Here is a 14,900-nt window from a genome sequence, read left to right as displayed (position 1 = left end):
TGGTCTCCTTGGTTTGCCTGTGGTATATATGCAAGATTAGAGCCTCACAACAGTGTGATGCAGCCATGATCATTCAGGCCTTTACAGCCATTGAAGCAGGACACTCTCCCCAAGCATGGTTGGATACCATAAAAAGCTAAAATGATATGCTCAGGATGCGAGGCTAAGCACTGCACTCAGGGTCAGCCGCTTTGGACCCAGAGAAGAGTATGTCTGATTGCATGCGGGTTGATGCCCCAGGTCCCGCCTCTGAGAAAAAGGTATCGGACGGGTCTGATGCTCTTTGGGTGGATGACACCTAAATGAACATCTGTACAAAGTCCCAATTTATTTCTAATATCAGAGATCAGACCTCTACTCTTGCCTGATGCTTCTAAAACAAAAAGGGGGAACTGTAGAGAGCTGCGGAATGCTATGCCTTAAAGATGGAGCTGGTTTCCGCCTTCCACCTTCCCGATGGTGAGTGCTCTCTGTCATGAACAATTCCACATTTGGCTAAGGCTGAGGGTCTGGCTTGCTTCCATGTATGTGGACCTATCTGCATTGCCCCCGTGGCACGTCTGGGTTGGCTACCCAGAGGCTATTTAAGCTGTGGGATGGCTTTCCCCGGGGTCCGAGGATTGTTCAATGTTCCTGAATAAACTGCATTGAAAAAAAAATAAAAAATAAAAAAAATAAATAAATCATTAGATCTACTCAAAAAAAAAAAAAAAGGATCTGAAGAAAGAAACTGAAAGAGATATTTGAAGATGGAAAGGTTCCACATGCTAATGGATCTGTATGAATAACAGTGAAAATGGCCACCCTACAAAAAGCAATCTATAGCATCAACACAATTCCCAACAAAATACCAACATAATATTTTACAGACCTTGAAAGAACAATTCTCAATTTCATATGGAAAAACAAAATCTCAGAATAGCTAAAACATTCCGGTACAATAACAGATCTTCTAGAGGTATCTCCATCCCTGATCTCAAGTTGTACTATAAAGCAACAGTAATAAAATTGACATGTTTCTCGCAATGAAACAGACTGACAGATTTTATGGAATCAAATCAAAGACCCATAAATAAACCTACACACCCATGGGAACTTAATTTTGACAAAAAAAAAAAAAAAAGCCACAACCATACAATGGAAAAAAGACCATATCCTCATCAAATGGTGCTGGTCTAACTGGATGTCGATATGTAGAAGAATGCCAAGAGGCCCATATTATTACCCTTCACAAAAAGAAAAGAAGAGAAGAGAAGAGAAGAGAAGAGAAGAGAAGAGAAGAGAAGGGAAGAGAAGAGAATAGAAAAGAAAAGAAAAGAAAAGAAAAGAAAAGAAAAGAAAAGAAAGAAGGCAGGCCATATACTCTTTAAGTGATTTTTAGCACCTTTATTTTCCGTGTAACTGTTTTAGAGATATACCAATTCTTAGTAGTTCTCTCAAATACTACTACAGTATTTCACATAAGCCAGGAATTGTAAGTTAGCGCTTAAAAGCTATTTCGCCCCTAGCCAATTGCATGTACCTTTGGGACTGACTACAATTCAAAAGATTCTTTATACTGCAGATTCTGTTAAGATGATTAAAAAAAACTCACAGAAGAGTGTTGTGTAAATTTTGTCCCTATTTTCAGGTTTGTTTGTTTTTTTTGTTGTTGTTGTTGTTAGCAAAGCTGGCTTTAACTGGCAGAATTCATTTTCCACAGTGTTCTTTGCCTACTTACCCTGGCCTAGTACTGGTCTGAAGATTTTCATGTCGTTTAATAATCACGGTAGTCCAGGACTACACTTTCATTCCTTTTTTATAAAGAGGAAAACTAAGAATTGGTATATTAACATGCCTTTTGAAATTATCTCAAAGAAAGTGTGTTGAAGTATGGGCATCCCTTCTGATATCATCTTCAAAATTAAAAAAGTAGATCTAATATCCCGACTTCTGTGACTCATCATTGTATGATATTGAACTCTTGAACAACATACATATTTTAAAACCACTGATGTGGCCTTCATTCTAGAATGAGTATTACAGCCATAGTTGGTGAGGAAAGTTGAGAGTTTACACCAATCTACAATGTGAAGCTAGCCTTAAGAAGAGCCAGGTAATCTATGCAGACTACTCAGCTTCTCATGTTTTTTGGATGCCTACCCACAGAAAGCAAACAAGTGTAAAGTCCAGGTTTTGCTAAATTTCAGCCATAAGCTGAAAGATACAGAGATTTTCTTGGAAATCAAGATATAAATGAAAAATTTGGTTCTCATTTACCAGGGAAAAGCATTCAGAAATTCACATATGATCATACTACAGGAATGAATTCAGGAACAACAGACTGAAAATCATTTCTCTCTCAACATTTAAACTGTTGACTGGAATTAAGAAACTAAAGTATCTAAATTACCTGTTAAACAAAAATAAACGTAGTTATTGGTCATGTTATGAAGATTCGAGGGGGTAATTTATTTAAAATTTCTAGATGAACCATATGTAATGAGAGCACAGTAGTGGTTCCCTGTACCTCTTTCGCACTTGCACACCTGTGACCTTCCTCCCTTAGCTACAATGGAAACACCAATATCTGCTCTCAAAACTGCTCTCTTATCTTCCTGAAGAATACTCCAGACACAAAAGAAAGACCTACACAGTCTGAAATACAAACTAGGAATAAATTGAGCAAAGGTTACAGATAAACAGATAGCTAGAGGTTGGCATAAGAACACATCCAACAAAAATCAGGACATCATGGCTTCACCAGGAACCTCAAATGTTAATGGACATGCTAATTCATTGGAAAAACAGGAAAATTATCTCACTTCAAGGCTCATCAATATATTAGAGGCACAAAAAGAGAAAATGAACAAAGCTCTTAAGGGAACAGAGGCAAATACAGCCAAACAAATAGAGGCACGAGTAGAGGTATATAGAGAGGAAATGAACAAAGCTCTCAAAGAAATACTGGCAACTGCAGCCAAATTAATAGAGGTACAATTAGAGGCACAATTAATGGCATATAGACAGCAAACGAACAAAAAATCAGAGGTCATCATGGAAAGACAGGAATCCATATTCAAACGTATGAAGGAAATGATGCAAGACATGAAAACACAATTAGAATCAATAAAGAAAACACAAAAGAGAAAACCCTAGAGTTGGAGAACTTAGAAAAATGATCAGGAACCACAAAGGTCAGCATCACCAACAGGATACAAGAGATGGAATAGATAATCTCAGGCGCTGAAGATACACTAGCCAAAACTAATACATTTCTCAAAGAAAAAGTAAAATGAGAAAAGTTCCAAACACAAAACATCCAGGAAATCAAGGATAGCATGAAAAGACAATATCTAAGAATAATAGAAACAGATGAAAAAGAAGATTCCAAGGTCCAAGGTACACAAAGTATTTTCAAGAATATCATAGAAGAAAAATTTCCCAACTTAAAGAAAGAGATGTCTATAAACATACAAGAGGCCTTCAGAACAACAAATAGACTAGATCAGAAAAGAAACTCCTCAAGTCACATCATAGTCAAAGCACTAAATCTACAGAACAAAGAAAAAAATATTAAAAGCAGTAAGGGGAAAAGGCCAAGTAACATACAAAGGTAGACCTATAAGAATCACACCAGACTTCTCCACTGTAACTATGAGAGCCAGAAGGGCCTGGACAGATGTCATGCAGAATCTAAAAGACCAAAGATGCCAATGCAGACTACTATACACAGAAAGCATTCAATCAACATAGATGGAGAAAACAAAACATTCCATGACAAAACAAAACTTAAACAATATCTACACAGGAACCCAGCCCTACAGAAGGTACTATAAGGTAAACTCCAATCCAATGAAAACAGCTACACATAAGAAACCACAGGACATAGATAATTTCACAACAGAAAAATAAATAAAAGAAAGCAAGCATAGAAACACAGTAACATCACTAACTCCACAATAAAAGGAACTAATATTCATTGATCACTATTAACTATCAACATCAAGGGACTCAACTCTCCAATAAAAACACACAGACTAAAAAATGTTTGGAGAAACAGGATCCAACATTGAAATTTATCAACATTTTGAACATCAACACTTTGAGTTGTCTCAAAATCTAAAATTAATATGCGCCTAGCCTATTTTAAGAAAGAGAAAGGCTGTACTGAATACAAGGACTTACAATAAAAGTTAAAATGATATATTTTAATTCTCAGGGGCATCATCGTATTGTTGAGGATATCATCAGTAATTATTCATTACATAAATCCTGTAAAAAACACTACCTTAGCTCAGGATTCTGAATTTCAACTTACAATAAAGTGGCAATCTCTCTCTTCTCTGTGTTCTCCTCTCTCTCCTTAAATGCAATTTTGTTTTTCCTCTTAATAAAGGGGAATGTTATATTCTCCTTTATGAAGTAAAAGCTGCTATTCACCAAAACTGACTTTCTATATGAACCTGGACCACTGTTCTAAGCCCAGCTACTGAAAAGGCTAGCAACAAATTGTCAATCCTGACTCATGATTTTCTTTTAAAAAATGTGAAGAGTTCACAGTATCACTCAGTGGTAGAACACTTGCCTAATGTGTGCAAAGACCTAGGTTTTTCCTAATACCAAATAAATAAATAAAATTTAGATTGCTCATGGTGGCCCAAGGTTTTGTTCCTGTTTTCACTTGTTCTGTTCTCACAGTTCCTTCCTTCCCAGTCTCCTCAATCTGGCTACTCCTGAGGCCCAGAATATTCTTCAAGGGCTCCACAGGCTTAACTCCCTGTTTCTTCAAGTCTTTGTTCAGATGCTTGATTCTTTAGTTCTTGTCATTATTAATTTTTACTTTGTATTCAGAGAGGTGTTTCAAAATGATACTTTCACACATATGTATCATTGTAGTTCATTGTTCTATACCTTACTTCCCTTGTCCTCCCTTTCCTTCTTACTGGCCTCTTTGTTCTCCACTACTGCTCCAGTAACAAGCTCAATGCACCCTTCTGCTTCCCACACATGCACAGAATTTGACTCAATCTAAATGGGTCACACGATTGTGTAATGGTTCTCTTCCAAACTTAATGAAATGTAAGGGAGGGATTCCCATGGAGGGAAGGATACGACCTAACTTACTCTTGTAGCCTCTGAATAGAACTCACAGAGAAGGCACTTGATAAATATTTCTTCACTGAAAAACCAAATTCACAGTCGGGCGGTGGTACACACACCTGTAATTCCAGCATTCAGGAAGCAGAGGCAGGAGGATCTCTGTGAGTTCAAGGCCAGCCTAGTCTACATAGTAAGTCTAGGAGAGCCAACTCTACACAGAGAAACCCTGTCTCAAAACCCATCCCCCCCCCAGAAAAGAAAAAAATGGAAAAGCAAATTTACTAGACATTTCCAATCATCTTAAAGATACAGCAAAATTAGAAGGTGTTTTTAGGTTGAAAGTAATTGTATTTGCCCCCTTTATGGAAATAAACATGTAAAACTATGAAGCAGTGTAAGCTTTCTTACATTGTTTATTTTGGACATTTTGTTAGTGTAATGCAAAGTTTATTAGCATATGTAGTTATCCATATATATGTGTGTGCACACATACAATTCCTTCAGAGATATAAAATTTATATTGTAATACTAATTGATTTAGTCTTGGTAAAGAATGAGAGCCATTAAAAGGGAAATATTATTTTTCAATAATAGTTCTGTAACAATATTCTGTAAAAAATGTTTTCAAGGTAGGCTACAGAAAAGAAAAAGTGCAAAGATAAGTCTTGGCTCATTTTCTGCTTCTACTACATAAACATATAAAAGAAGTACACCACATGATCATCTCATTAGATACAAAAAAGGCCTCTGACAAAATCCAAAACTCTTCATTGATAAATATCCTGGAGCAATTAGGGATATTAGAGACATACTTAAAAAATAATAAACATGGTCTGTGAGATTCTATCGAACACCGGCCATAATGTCTAATACCAAAAACATTGATCATTGGCAGAGTCTATACAGAGGGGTAAGAGGATAGATTTATTAAAGCCAGTGCTTGATTTTTAAATCCATGTGCATTTAGATGTAAATCTTTATCTATCACTATGGTCTGGCCTGAATGAAGTTTTGTTGTTTTGTTTTATTTGTATTTCAAAATGTGAAAACTAAAGAATCATAAAACAATTGAACCCAAATAAGCCTTTTTTCATTATTTCTCATAAATAAATGAACTTATCAAGGGCAAAAATCATTGTGTATAAGGAAAAGACATCAATAATCCAAACCTGTTATGAGGAAGAAAGATGATAATGCATGTTAATCCAGTGGTGAGCTCTATTAGGATCCTTGTGCTTTTGTTACACATGGGGGCATTTGTAATGCACACTCATGTTTCAGTTGATTGTTTGAAACCTAATCACAACACCCCATGAATACTCCCTTCCAAATATTGGGGAAATCTTCTCCCACAAAATGTACTCTTTTACTTTGTACTGGCATGAAAGATTAAGAAAAGAATGGAATGTATTTTTCAGTATTGTACCTGAAATTACATGATTAATTCACATTTTATAACTGCTCATACAACAAGAGAAATACAGGTCTTTTTCCAGAAAATACATTTATTCAGAAACCATATGACTAGCTGAAACTAATTAAACTCAACTAAAGGGCTGATATGTAAAATGTGGCTCAATTGAAAAGTCATTTCACGTACGATTATTCCATTAAAATTATTTTCATTTCCATAGTCAAAGTAAACTAAAGTCACCAAGAAAACTGGAATGGCCCCTACTATTAAAACTGACTTTTTGTTGGTTGAAGGTCTGGTTATCTTGTTGCTATGGTAATGTGGAAAATAAAGTCACTCCTTTCCCTTATGTTGCTAGTATAAGATTTGCTAAAGTGTTCTCTTTCTTGAAGCTTGAATAAGAAATAATCACTGCTGATTTGGTTATGGAGTCTTCCCCAGTCCATTCCCATATCAAACCAGTATGTGAAGCATTTCATCTGTCACTAGAGGAACATAAACAGTTAATTTAACCAAATTATATCTCTGAATAAATTCAACATAGTGCTTATAACATACACCTGCTGTGATAAGCTCAGACTATAGGCTGACCTCACATGACACAGAAATATCAACAACAGAGTTTCTGAGAATCTTCTGCTGTCTGTGTGTCCTGAATCCCGGTTGTTTCCAAGAGTCATTTAAATTGTAAACTGCTATGACCTCATGTACAGGGTGGAATAATTAGTAAATAACTAGATACATAAAATATCTTTCCATTTTTCTCTTAAATTACTACAATTTAAGCAAGCACAAATTTCAAATCTCCCTAGTAAACATTTGAAAATTGTGAGTTGCCAGATAAGAACTGGTACGCAAAATAACATGAACACTTCATTTCTGACCCTTTCTGATGTACTGCTAGTGACAGAGATGACTTATTCAATAAAAGGAGAATGCAGAATCTTTTTTATCAAAATGATTTTGGGCTTTTTACTGATATCTTTTTATCTCTCACTTTCCATTCAGAAACCACCAAGAATCTCTTCCAGGCTTTCTTCATGGCATTTGTCATATCCTTATTCCTAAAAGTGCAAATAATAAATTGAACAAGGGAGCTATAATGTTGTAAAATATCGCCACCATTTTATCAGAGGAGAAAGCAGATGGTGGGTGTGCATATACAAATAAGCATGGGACAAAGAACAAAATCACAACTGCAATGTGAGACCCACAGGTGGAGAGAGTTTTCCATTGCCCTTTACAACTGTAGGCTTTCAGAGAGCACAGGATGACACCTTAGGATACAAGCAAAATAGAAAAGATTATTATGCAGTTAGACCCACTCTCGCCAACCACCAAAAGGCTGAAGCTATGTGTATCAGTGCAGGCAAGTAAAATCACAGATAGTTTTTCCATAAGAGCACCAGATAAGTATTTCAGCTCTTGAATTCATTTTGTACAGACACATACTCAACCAACTATTTCTGGTTCCTCTTTTGTGTGGACAATTGAAATACTATTGGTACCTGCCATCTCTTGTCTTGCCTTCTCCCAGAGCCTCTGTGCTTAAAGACCCTGTACCCTGGAGTGATAGAGACATCTTCTGTAGTGTGTGCATGGTTACTTTCTTTCATGCCTGAAGCTACAGGGGTCTGGCTGGGGGGAACTAGGTGACAGAGGTGTAAGTGAACAGTACTTCCTGGTTTCCACAAAGAATTGGCTACTTGCAGAAAACTTTTTCTATGACACTGTGGTTGCCATGACAACGAGGACAAGCCATTCTTTCCTGGTTACAGATGTATTTCTGAAGGATACTCACAGACTGAAGAGGTGAGATCAGTAGACAACCACAGGAAGCATGTAGGTAGGTGCCTTCAGCCAACCTGAGTGACTCTGTGAGCTGACCCTCTGAGTGTGCCCTGGGAGCCTGTGTGCTTGTTCATGGGACAGGAGTTGTTGTCACTACTACTGTTTGAAGTGAAGCCCAAAGGACCCTGCCTTGTCTCTTTGTCCTCAGGTGACAACCCTTTGGTGCCAGCTTTATCATTTCAGGCCATGAAAGCATAGTTCCCCAACACATGTGAATGGATACCTTTTCTCTCTTTGGCGATGATTGTCACTTGTGTGCTTGACAGAATGACTGCATCTGTGTGGCAGCACCTTAATGCCTAGATAGTTGTGGCGTTTGTTGTCTTAGAGAGAAGCTGGAAGGCATTTAAGGCAGAGGTGTATCTGGGCCTCCCTTTGTGGCTGGGGTGGAGGCTTATGAGTGGGAGGTGGGTGCTGACCTGCAGGCTATTTTTGGAAGATTGTTTATAGGAAGTGGTGATACTCTCCGGGCCTGGATATCTGCCACGGGCCTACAAAAAGATACCTGCCTCTAATACTGGCCACTAATGGCAGTTGGGTATACTGAAGTAAAACACCTGGTGTCATGAATACCCGAGGAGAGAGGAGAGGCCAGACATTGTTCCCCCAACAGGCATTAGTATGTGTCTGTGTCTGAGACTTTACAGTGCTCTGAGTTGGGTTAAGAACCAGCTGGGAATTAGAGAGTGTGCAGCCATGGATTCCCCATAACCCACCAACACATCAGGATCCCTCTGTGTGTCTCTGCTCCTCTGTGTGACCAATATACACTATACCCTTCTTGCACCTTCTCATCAGACTTCCTTTAACCCATGTGTCTGTCTTGCACACAGGAAAGGAAGCTATTGTTCCCATCTGCAGAAAATGTGAATAGACTTCACACACAGCAATTGTGCCCAAGTTCTTGATAAAAGGCCTTTGGTCCCAGGGCTGAAGCATGTACTGAGACAGGGATTTCAGTATTCTACTTCTTCTCTTTGTGCCTCTGGAAAAGAGAGCACTGTTTTTGCCAGAAAGGTAACTATCACAGAAATTTCAGCAAAGCCTTGGTTGAAAGTAGTGGTCTGGAGGCAGGTGATGCCTGAAACAGTGGAGGCAGGTGGCAATACCAATAACATTTAAGCAGTCTGTAGGAAGGGCAAGGACTTTCATATGCCCTGGAGCAACAGGCATACAAAGACAGAATACACAAAGGGGGTGTGGGTGGCGGAGTGTGGACTGATATGAGTGCATGCACATCTCTCTATGTCTGGGTTACAGATGATGCCTGAATAGCATGGTTTGTGGGCTTGAACACACACTTTGTATTCCCAGATATGATTTCTAAGTGAAGTATGTGAGTCTGAGAACGTACTGCCCGAGGGAAGCTGAACATTGTGCAGACCTGTGCAGCGTAAAAAGGGTGCATTTTGTAAGTATAACTCACATATCTGAGGTTTCTAAGGGTACCCTGTGAGGCATGGTATCTGGATGGTGGTGATGTGGTTGGGCCTGATGGTGCTCATTCATCCTTGCTGGAGGGCCAGTTCAAGGAAGATCCAGAAGAAGACAGCCTAAGGTACCTGAGGGGGTTATAGTTTCCTCTGTGTTCTCAGGAGACACCTGTGTCCCAACGTCTAGGACTCCAAGGGAGCTGCATCAGAGGGAGCCAGCTAACCATGTTAGATGATACAGCCTCATCAGAGGAAGGGTTCCTGTTGGTGATCACTAAAATGAACTCCATACTTCCAACATACGCATTTAGTGCTGCATCATCCAGCAGATGTGGCCTGAGACACACCTAGCCTCCTTTATGTAGATAGCCACTTTATGCATTGTGAGATCAGATTTGAAGTCAGTAATGCTTGGAAGGGAATGCAACAGGAGAGACACTGCACATTTGCATTGTGAATAGGGGGCTAGCGTGTACCACCAGTAGTTTATGGATACAGGGGTTCAGAAGGAAAGGACTGAGGAATTGAGGAGAATGTCATTGCTCTCCACCCCCTACTTCTGTAAGGTTAGGAATTCCTAGGATAAGATCTGGGGTCTCTATGCTCGGTATGGCCACACTCACAGAGGGGACCTGTTGTAATGGGAGTTCCCAAGATGATTTGTGTCACAGGAGCCCCCAGTTCAGAGTGCTCTGTTTCACTATGGCTCATGGTGCCCTGGTAATGTCAAGAATCAAATTTGCATGCTAGCATGAATAGTGAACATGGGTGGCATGTGGGTCTTTCTTGGTTCTTCCTCTGTGTTGTAGTTCTTCTCAGCAAGCACAGCCTCTTGAGGATCAGACAGATGAGTTTTCCCTCAGGTGACATGCACACTGCTGATAGGAAACTGGCCGGCTCAAGGAAGAAGCAGTCAAGAGCAGATTAGCTACCACCATAAACACACACACACAGAGGGAGAGACAGAGAGAGACAAACAGACAGATGGACAGAGAGGAGAAGAAAGGGTTGAAATTACACTGAGATGGTTAAGGGGAGGACTATGTTGAGAGGGACAGTATGGAGGAACATGAAGAGGAGAGCTGCAATACAGATGAGATTGAATATCACGAGACCTAGGGATGGGCACATGACCATCCATATCATCAAGTAGCTACTTTAATTTCCTGTCTAAGACTTTATGGATTAACATTAGGGCACAGAGGTTGGAGACAGGAGAGGTCAGTGATCTGTAATCTCTTGGATGAATACTGCTCATCACAGGCAGATATGGGTGTGCAGGGTCTACCATAGGCTTGACATTGCAGCAGGAGGGTGCACAGTTCCAACAGAGACACTTGTCTCCCTGTCATGTCACATAACCCTGTTGCTTGCCATCTGAAATCACTGAGTCTTCCAATTAATTAATAAGCATGTCTGTTTAGTAAAGAAGTAGCTTCTCTTTGGGGATCTCGCCAAGTGTGCCCTGTAGACACTTGATGCCATAGTGAGGTCCACAATGGAAACAGAACTAAGCTGAAAGATTGGTGGTGGGCTGGTGGGGTAGCCAGAAGCTATGAAAGCAGCCATCTTCTCTTACCATGTTATGCGAATCACCATGAAGAGTTCCCCACCTCCTTGCTGCTCAACTTAGAATCACACAAGTATGGAAGGCTCATGCACTAGGTTGTCCATAGGCATCCTGGGGTTGGCAGAGCAGGACTAGCTCCCTAGGAAAGAGAACAATGAGGTTTCCTTGGCAAAAGAATCCCAGGGAGCCCTAAGGTACTGACTGGTGGGCAAGAAAATGCACAGCTTTTGTAATGACATCCACCTCTCTGGGATGAAGTTAAACACTCCAGACTTGGGGTGGGGAACAACATTATTACAACTGTTTCCCATCTGCTCTGGACCTTTTGCATATCTTCTCCCACATCTGTAGAACAGGCTTTGTGAGCTCCCTTGATTACCCTTGCCTCACCTGACCGCATTGATGTGTCCATGCTGGCTAAAGCCTATTTATTTCCTTCCTAATGCAACTCTGCTTCCTTCTCCCACCATGCAGGGGAAGCCCACATAACCCTGAGGGAAGTCAGCTCCAGCTCCTCCACCAGAATCTGGAAGGAGGCCAGTAGCACAGGCAGGAGAGCCTGGCCAGAGACAACTGCCAGGCAGTCACATTGCCCACCAAAACCAAAGTGCTCACGCTGTAGTGATCAGCACAGCCCCAGAGTACTGTCACCATGAACTCTGCAGAGTATGTGCTGTGTGGCTGGAAGGGTCAGCTGTGGCCTGCCAGGGTGTTGTCCAGACCCAGGACATCAGCCCATTGTAAGAGGAGAGGGGCACCTTTCCTGAAGGTGCAAATCTTGCCTATGGGGGAGAAGACAAGAGTGAGGAGCACCAAAGCAAGGCCACTATCCAAGTCTGAAATTGTGAGCCTTGCCTCCATGGCAGGGAAGGAGTCACAGGGCAATGGCTCACCAAAGCAGACCAGAGCATACAGAAGAGCCCTCAAGGTGGCTCTCGATATCCTGGGGGAGGGAGGCTGTTTGCAAGGTGGAAGGACAGGTGGCCAAAGAACCAGCACAAGAACAAGTCCTCAAAAGGTTCCAAAAGAGCAGGCCAACTCCAAACCACGTCCTCGCTTTCGCCTGCGCGTGCGTCTGTGCTTCCAAAAGCACAACCAGAAAGGCCAAGAGCTCTCCCAGAGGAGTCCTGGAAAGCAGCACCGTCAGGGTCCTGTGTTGCCAGTGGGCTCACAGAAAGTGCCCACAGTGCGAGGTGGAAAAGCCCAGGCACACACCACTGTTGGGCCTCCACACTTTGAGATGAAACAGAATGTCCTAAGAGGCATCAGAGTACGGCCATGTCACACAACACTGGAAGGAAATTCTGGTCGTAATGCATGCATGAAAAAGCTAAACACATCCAAACCCAAGTCTTTGACTGCCTCAGCCTCCAGGCAGAGTGTACGGGCTAAGAAAGAGCAGCAGGCTGCTTCTGGGCCACTGAGGTGCATCTGGTCTTCGCCCAAAGCCCTCAAGCAACAAGCACGTTTTGCTGACCTACACACCAGGGCTACTGGAGGCCAAAGGAAGAATGCCTTCCATGAGAGCAAGGAGGACCACGGCCCGGGCACCCTGAAGCCAGCTGCAAACTCGGCCTCAGCAGCTTGCATGCCTCCAATCCTGAGGCTGCGAAGATCCCTCCGCATTGCTAACAGGAAAAGGAAGATCCACGTGCTGTGTCCACATTGCAGGGTGCCAGAACTGGAACCGTGTGCTCACTCAAAGGTGACGAAGACCAGGTTCAAGAGGAGGCGTTCCACCATTCAAAAAGCACGCCAAGCTGCCAAGGTGGCTTCTGCCCAGCTACAGAATACCATTGAACGAGGAATGCTGGTCTGGTTCAAATTTCAGGACCTTCCATTCTGGCCAGCGGTGGTAAAAAGTGTCAGCCAAAATGACAAGATGGCGAGGGTGTTGTTGATGGAAGCTAACATGCAGTTTGAGCACAAGGGTGTCCGTGCCCCTCTACACAAGTTGAAACATCTGGACTGTGGAGAAAAAATATCACTCATAAGAAGAGCCAGCAGAGTGTACAGCCAGGGCATCAGCTGGTGCCTCACAGTGATCGACCACTACAGAGAGGGCCTGGCCTGTGGCGCCTACCTGGGCTCCTTTATGGGCTATTACACTGCCCAAGTCAGTTACCCGCTAAGGAGGGCCATCCAGGAAGGAGACCTGCACATTGATTTCCCTAAGGTGAGCTATGTGGACCTGGAAGATTGGGAGGAGGAGAATGCCCCAGGTGGGAAAGGCCCCCGCAAGAAAGTTCTGCCTGACCGTATGAGGGCTGCTTGGGACAGAGCCAACCAGAAGCTCGTGGACTTCATAGTGAAGAGAAAGGGGGCCGACCAGCACCTGCGGGAGATTGTGCAGGGCAGAAAACCGTCCAGGTGGGTGGACAATCTTTGGAAATCAAGGGGGGAAGACTTCTGTATTGAGACCTACCTGGAGGATGACGACCAGTTGCATCTTGTGGCCAGGCATTTGCAAGAAATATGCAAGGAAGCAGATGAGGCTCTGCTCTCCCTGACTAGAGGAGATAAAGTGCAGTTTACCATGGACGTTCTTCTTCCAGAAGCAATCATCTGCTCCATCGCTGCCCTCTATGAGCTCAGCTACAAGGAGGCAGAAGAGAAGTACCTGCATGGCCCACCAGTGCACTACCGTGAGAAAGAGCTCTTTGAAAAGAACCTCTTAAAGGCAGCCCGGAAGAGGTCAGCAGTCAGAATTGGGGCTGCCAGGGCCCCTCATGCACCCATTCCTTAGAAGGGTGCTCACTGCTATCAGCCATCACCCCTGCAACTCCCAAGAGAGGAGACAGGAAGGAACTCCAAAAAGGAACATCTGGGAGACTGTGGGGTGTACTTTGGGCACTGGGACGACTGCTCGCTGAGTGTTTCTTTCCCCACCTCGAAATAAATATTTTCTTTCCTGATTGACAGTGCAGATGTCTACATGGGCTCTACAGACAGACAGATTCTGTTAGCTTCAGGCCAGACCAGCCCTCTCTGGCCTGTGCCTAGGTGTGCACAAGTCCTGTGGGTGCACTTCCCTGGAACCTTGCCAGCCCTGAGTGGAGCATTGGCTATCTTGGCATAGCCTTGCCCTCTCTGCAGTTTCCCAACATACCCAGCCAGCACATCAGGTTAATGATGACACCTGTCTCTGACTTCCCCACACTTCCTGTCCTCTTTTCTCTAAGGTGCTATGGATGGAGCCAGCTTAGCTTCCACAATTTTCTTTCTCCATTACCTCCTTCTTCACTCACTCACAATGAAGAAGAGGAACAGATATGTGTATTGAGGCAGTTGGTTAAAGCCAGAGAAAGGAAGTGAATGTACTCCCGGAGTTAGTCTGATTTCAAAGATCATGATGTATTGCGTTTTAAAACCTCTCACTCTCTCTCTCCTTCCCTTCCTTTATTCTTCCCTCTCTACTCTCTCTCATCTTTCTGCACCTTCCTCCCTCCATCTCCTTCTCTTTCCCTCCCTGCCTCCCTCCCTCTCTCTCTGTATGTGTGCACAAACGTGAGGATGTCATAGGTCAAAATCTGGTGTCTCTTCACTTATT

General features: G+C 42.3%; 1 protein-coding gene and 1 pseudogene across 1 annotated transcript; one reads left to right on the top strand and one right to left on the bottom strand.

Moving 5' to 3' along the window:
* Positions 1 to 11,762, bottom strand: part of LOC132649927 (COP9 signalosome complex subunit 5-like) — a 45,066-nt pseudogene extending 33,304 nt beyond the window's left edge.
* A 240-nt stretch (positions 11,763 to 12,002) lies between these two features.
* On the top strand, positions 12,003 to 14,096 carry LOC132649926 (PWWP domain-containing DNA repair factor 4-like). The gene has a single exon (XM_060374702.1). The coding sequence runs from the start codon at positions 12,003 to 12,005 to the stop codon at positions 14,094 to 14,096; it is 2,094 nt and encodes a 697-aa protein (XP_060230685.1).
* Positions 14,097 to 14,900: the final 804 nt, after the last annotated feature.

The sequence above is a fragment of the Meriones unguiculatus genome, chromosome X (genome assembly GCF_030254825.1).
Source record: "Meriones unguiculatus strain TT.TT164.6M chromosome X, Bangor_MerUng_6.1, whole genome shotgun sequence".
Classification (NCBI taxonomy): domain Eukaryota; kingdom Metazoa; phylum Chordata; class Mammalia; order Rodentia; family Muridae; genus Meriones; species Meriones unguiculatus.
The sequence above is the reverse complement of the archived record's forward strand: the minus strand, read 5'-3'. Positions and strand labels throughout refer to the sequence as shown.

Coding starts and splice junctions, on each gene's coding strand:
- LOC132649926 (XM_060374702.1), top strand. CDS start 12,003: ATGAACTCTGCAGAGTATGTGCTGTGTGGCTGGAAGGGTCAGCTGTGG.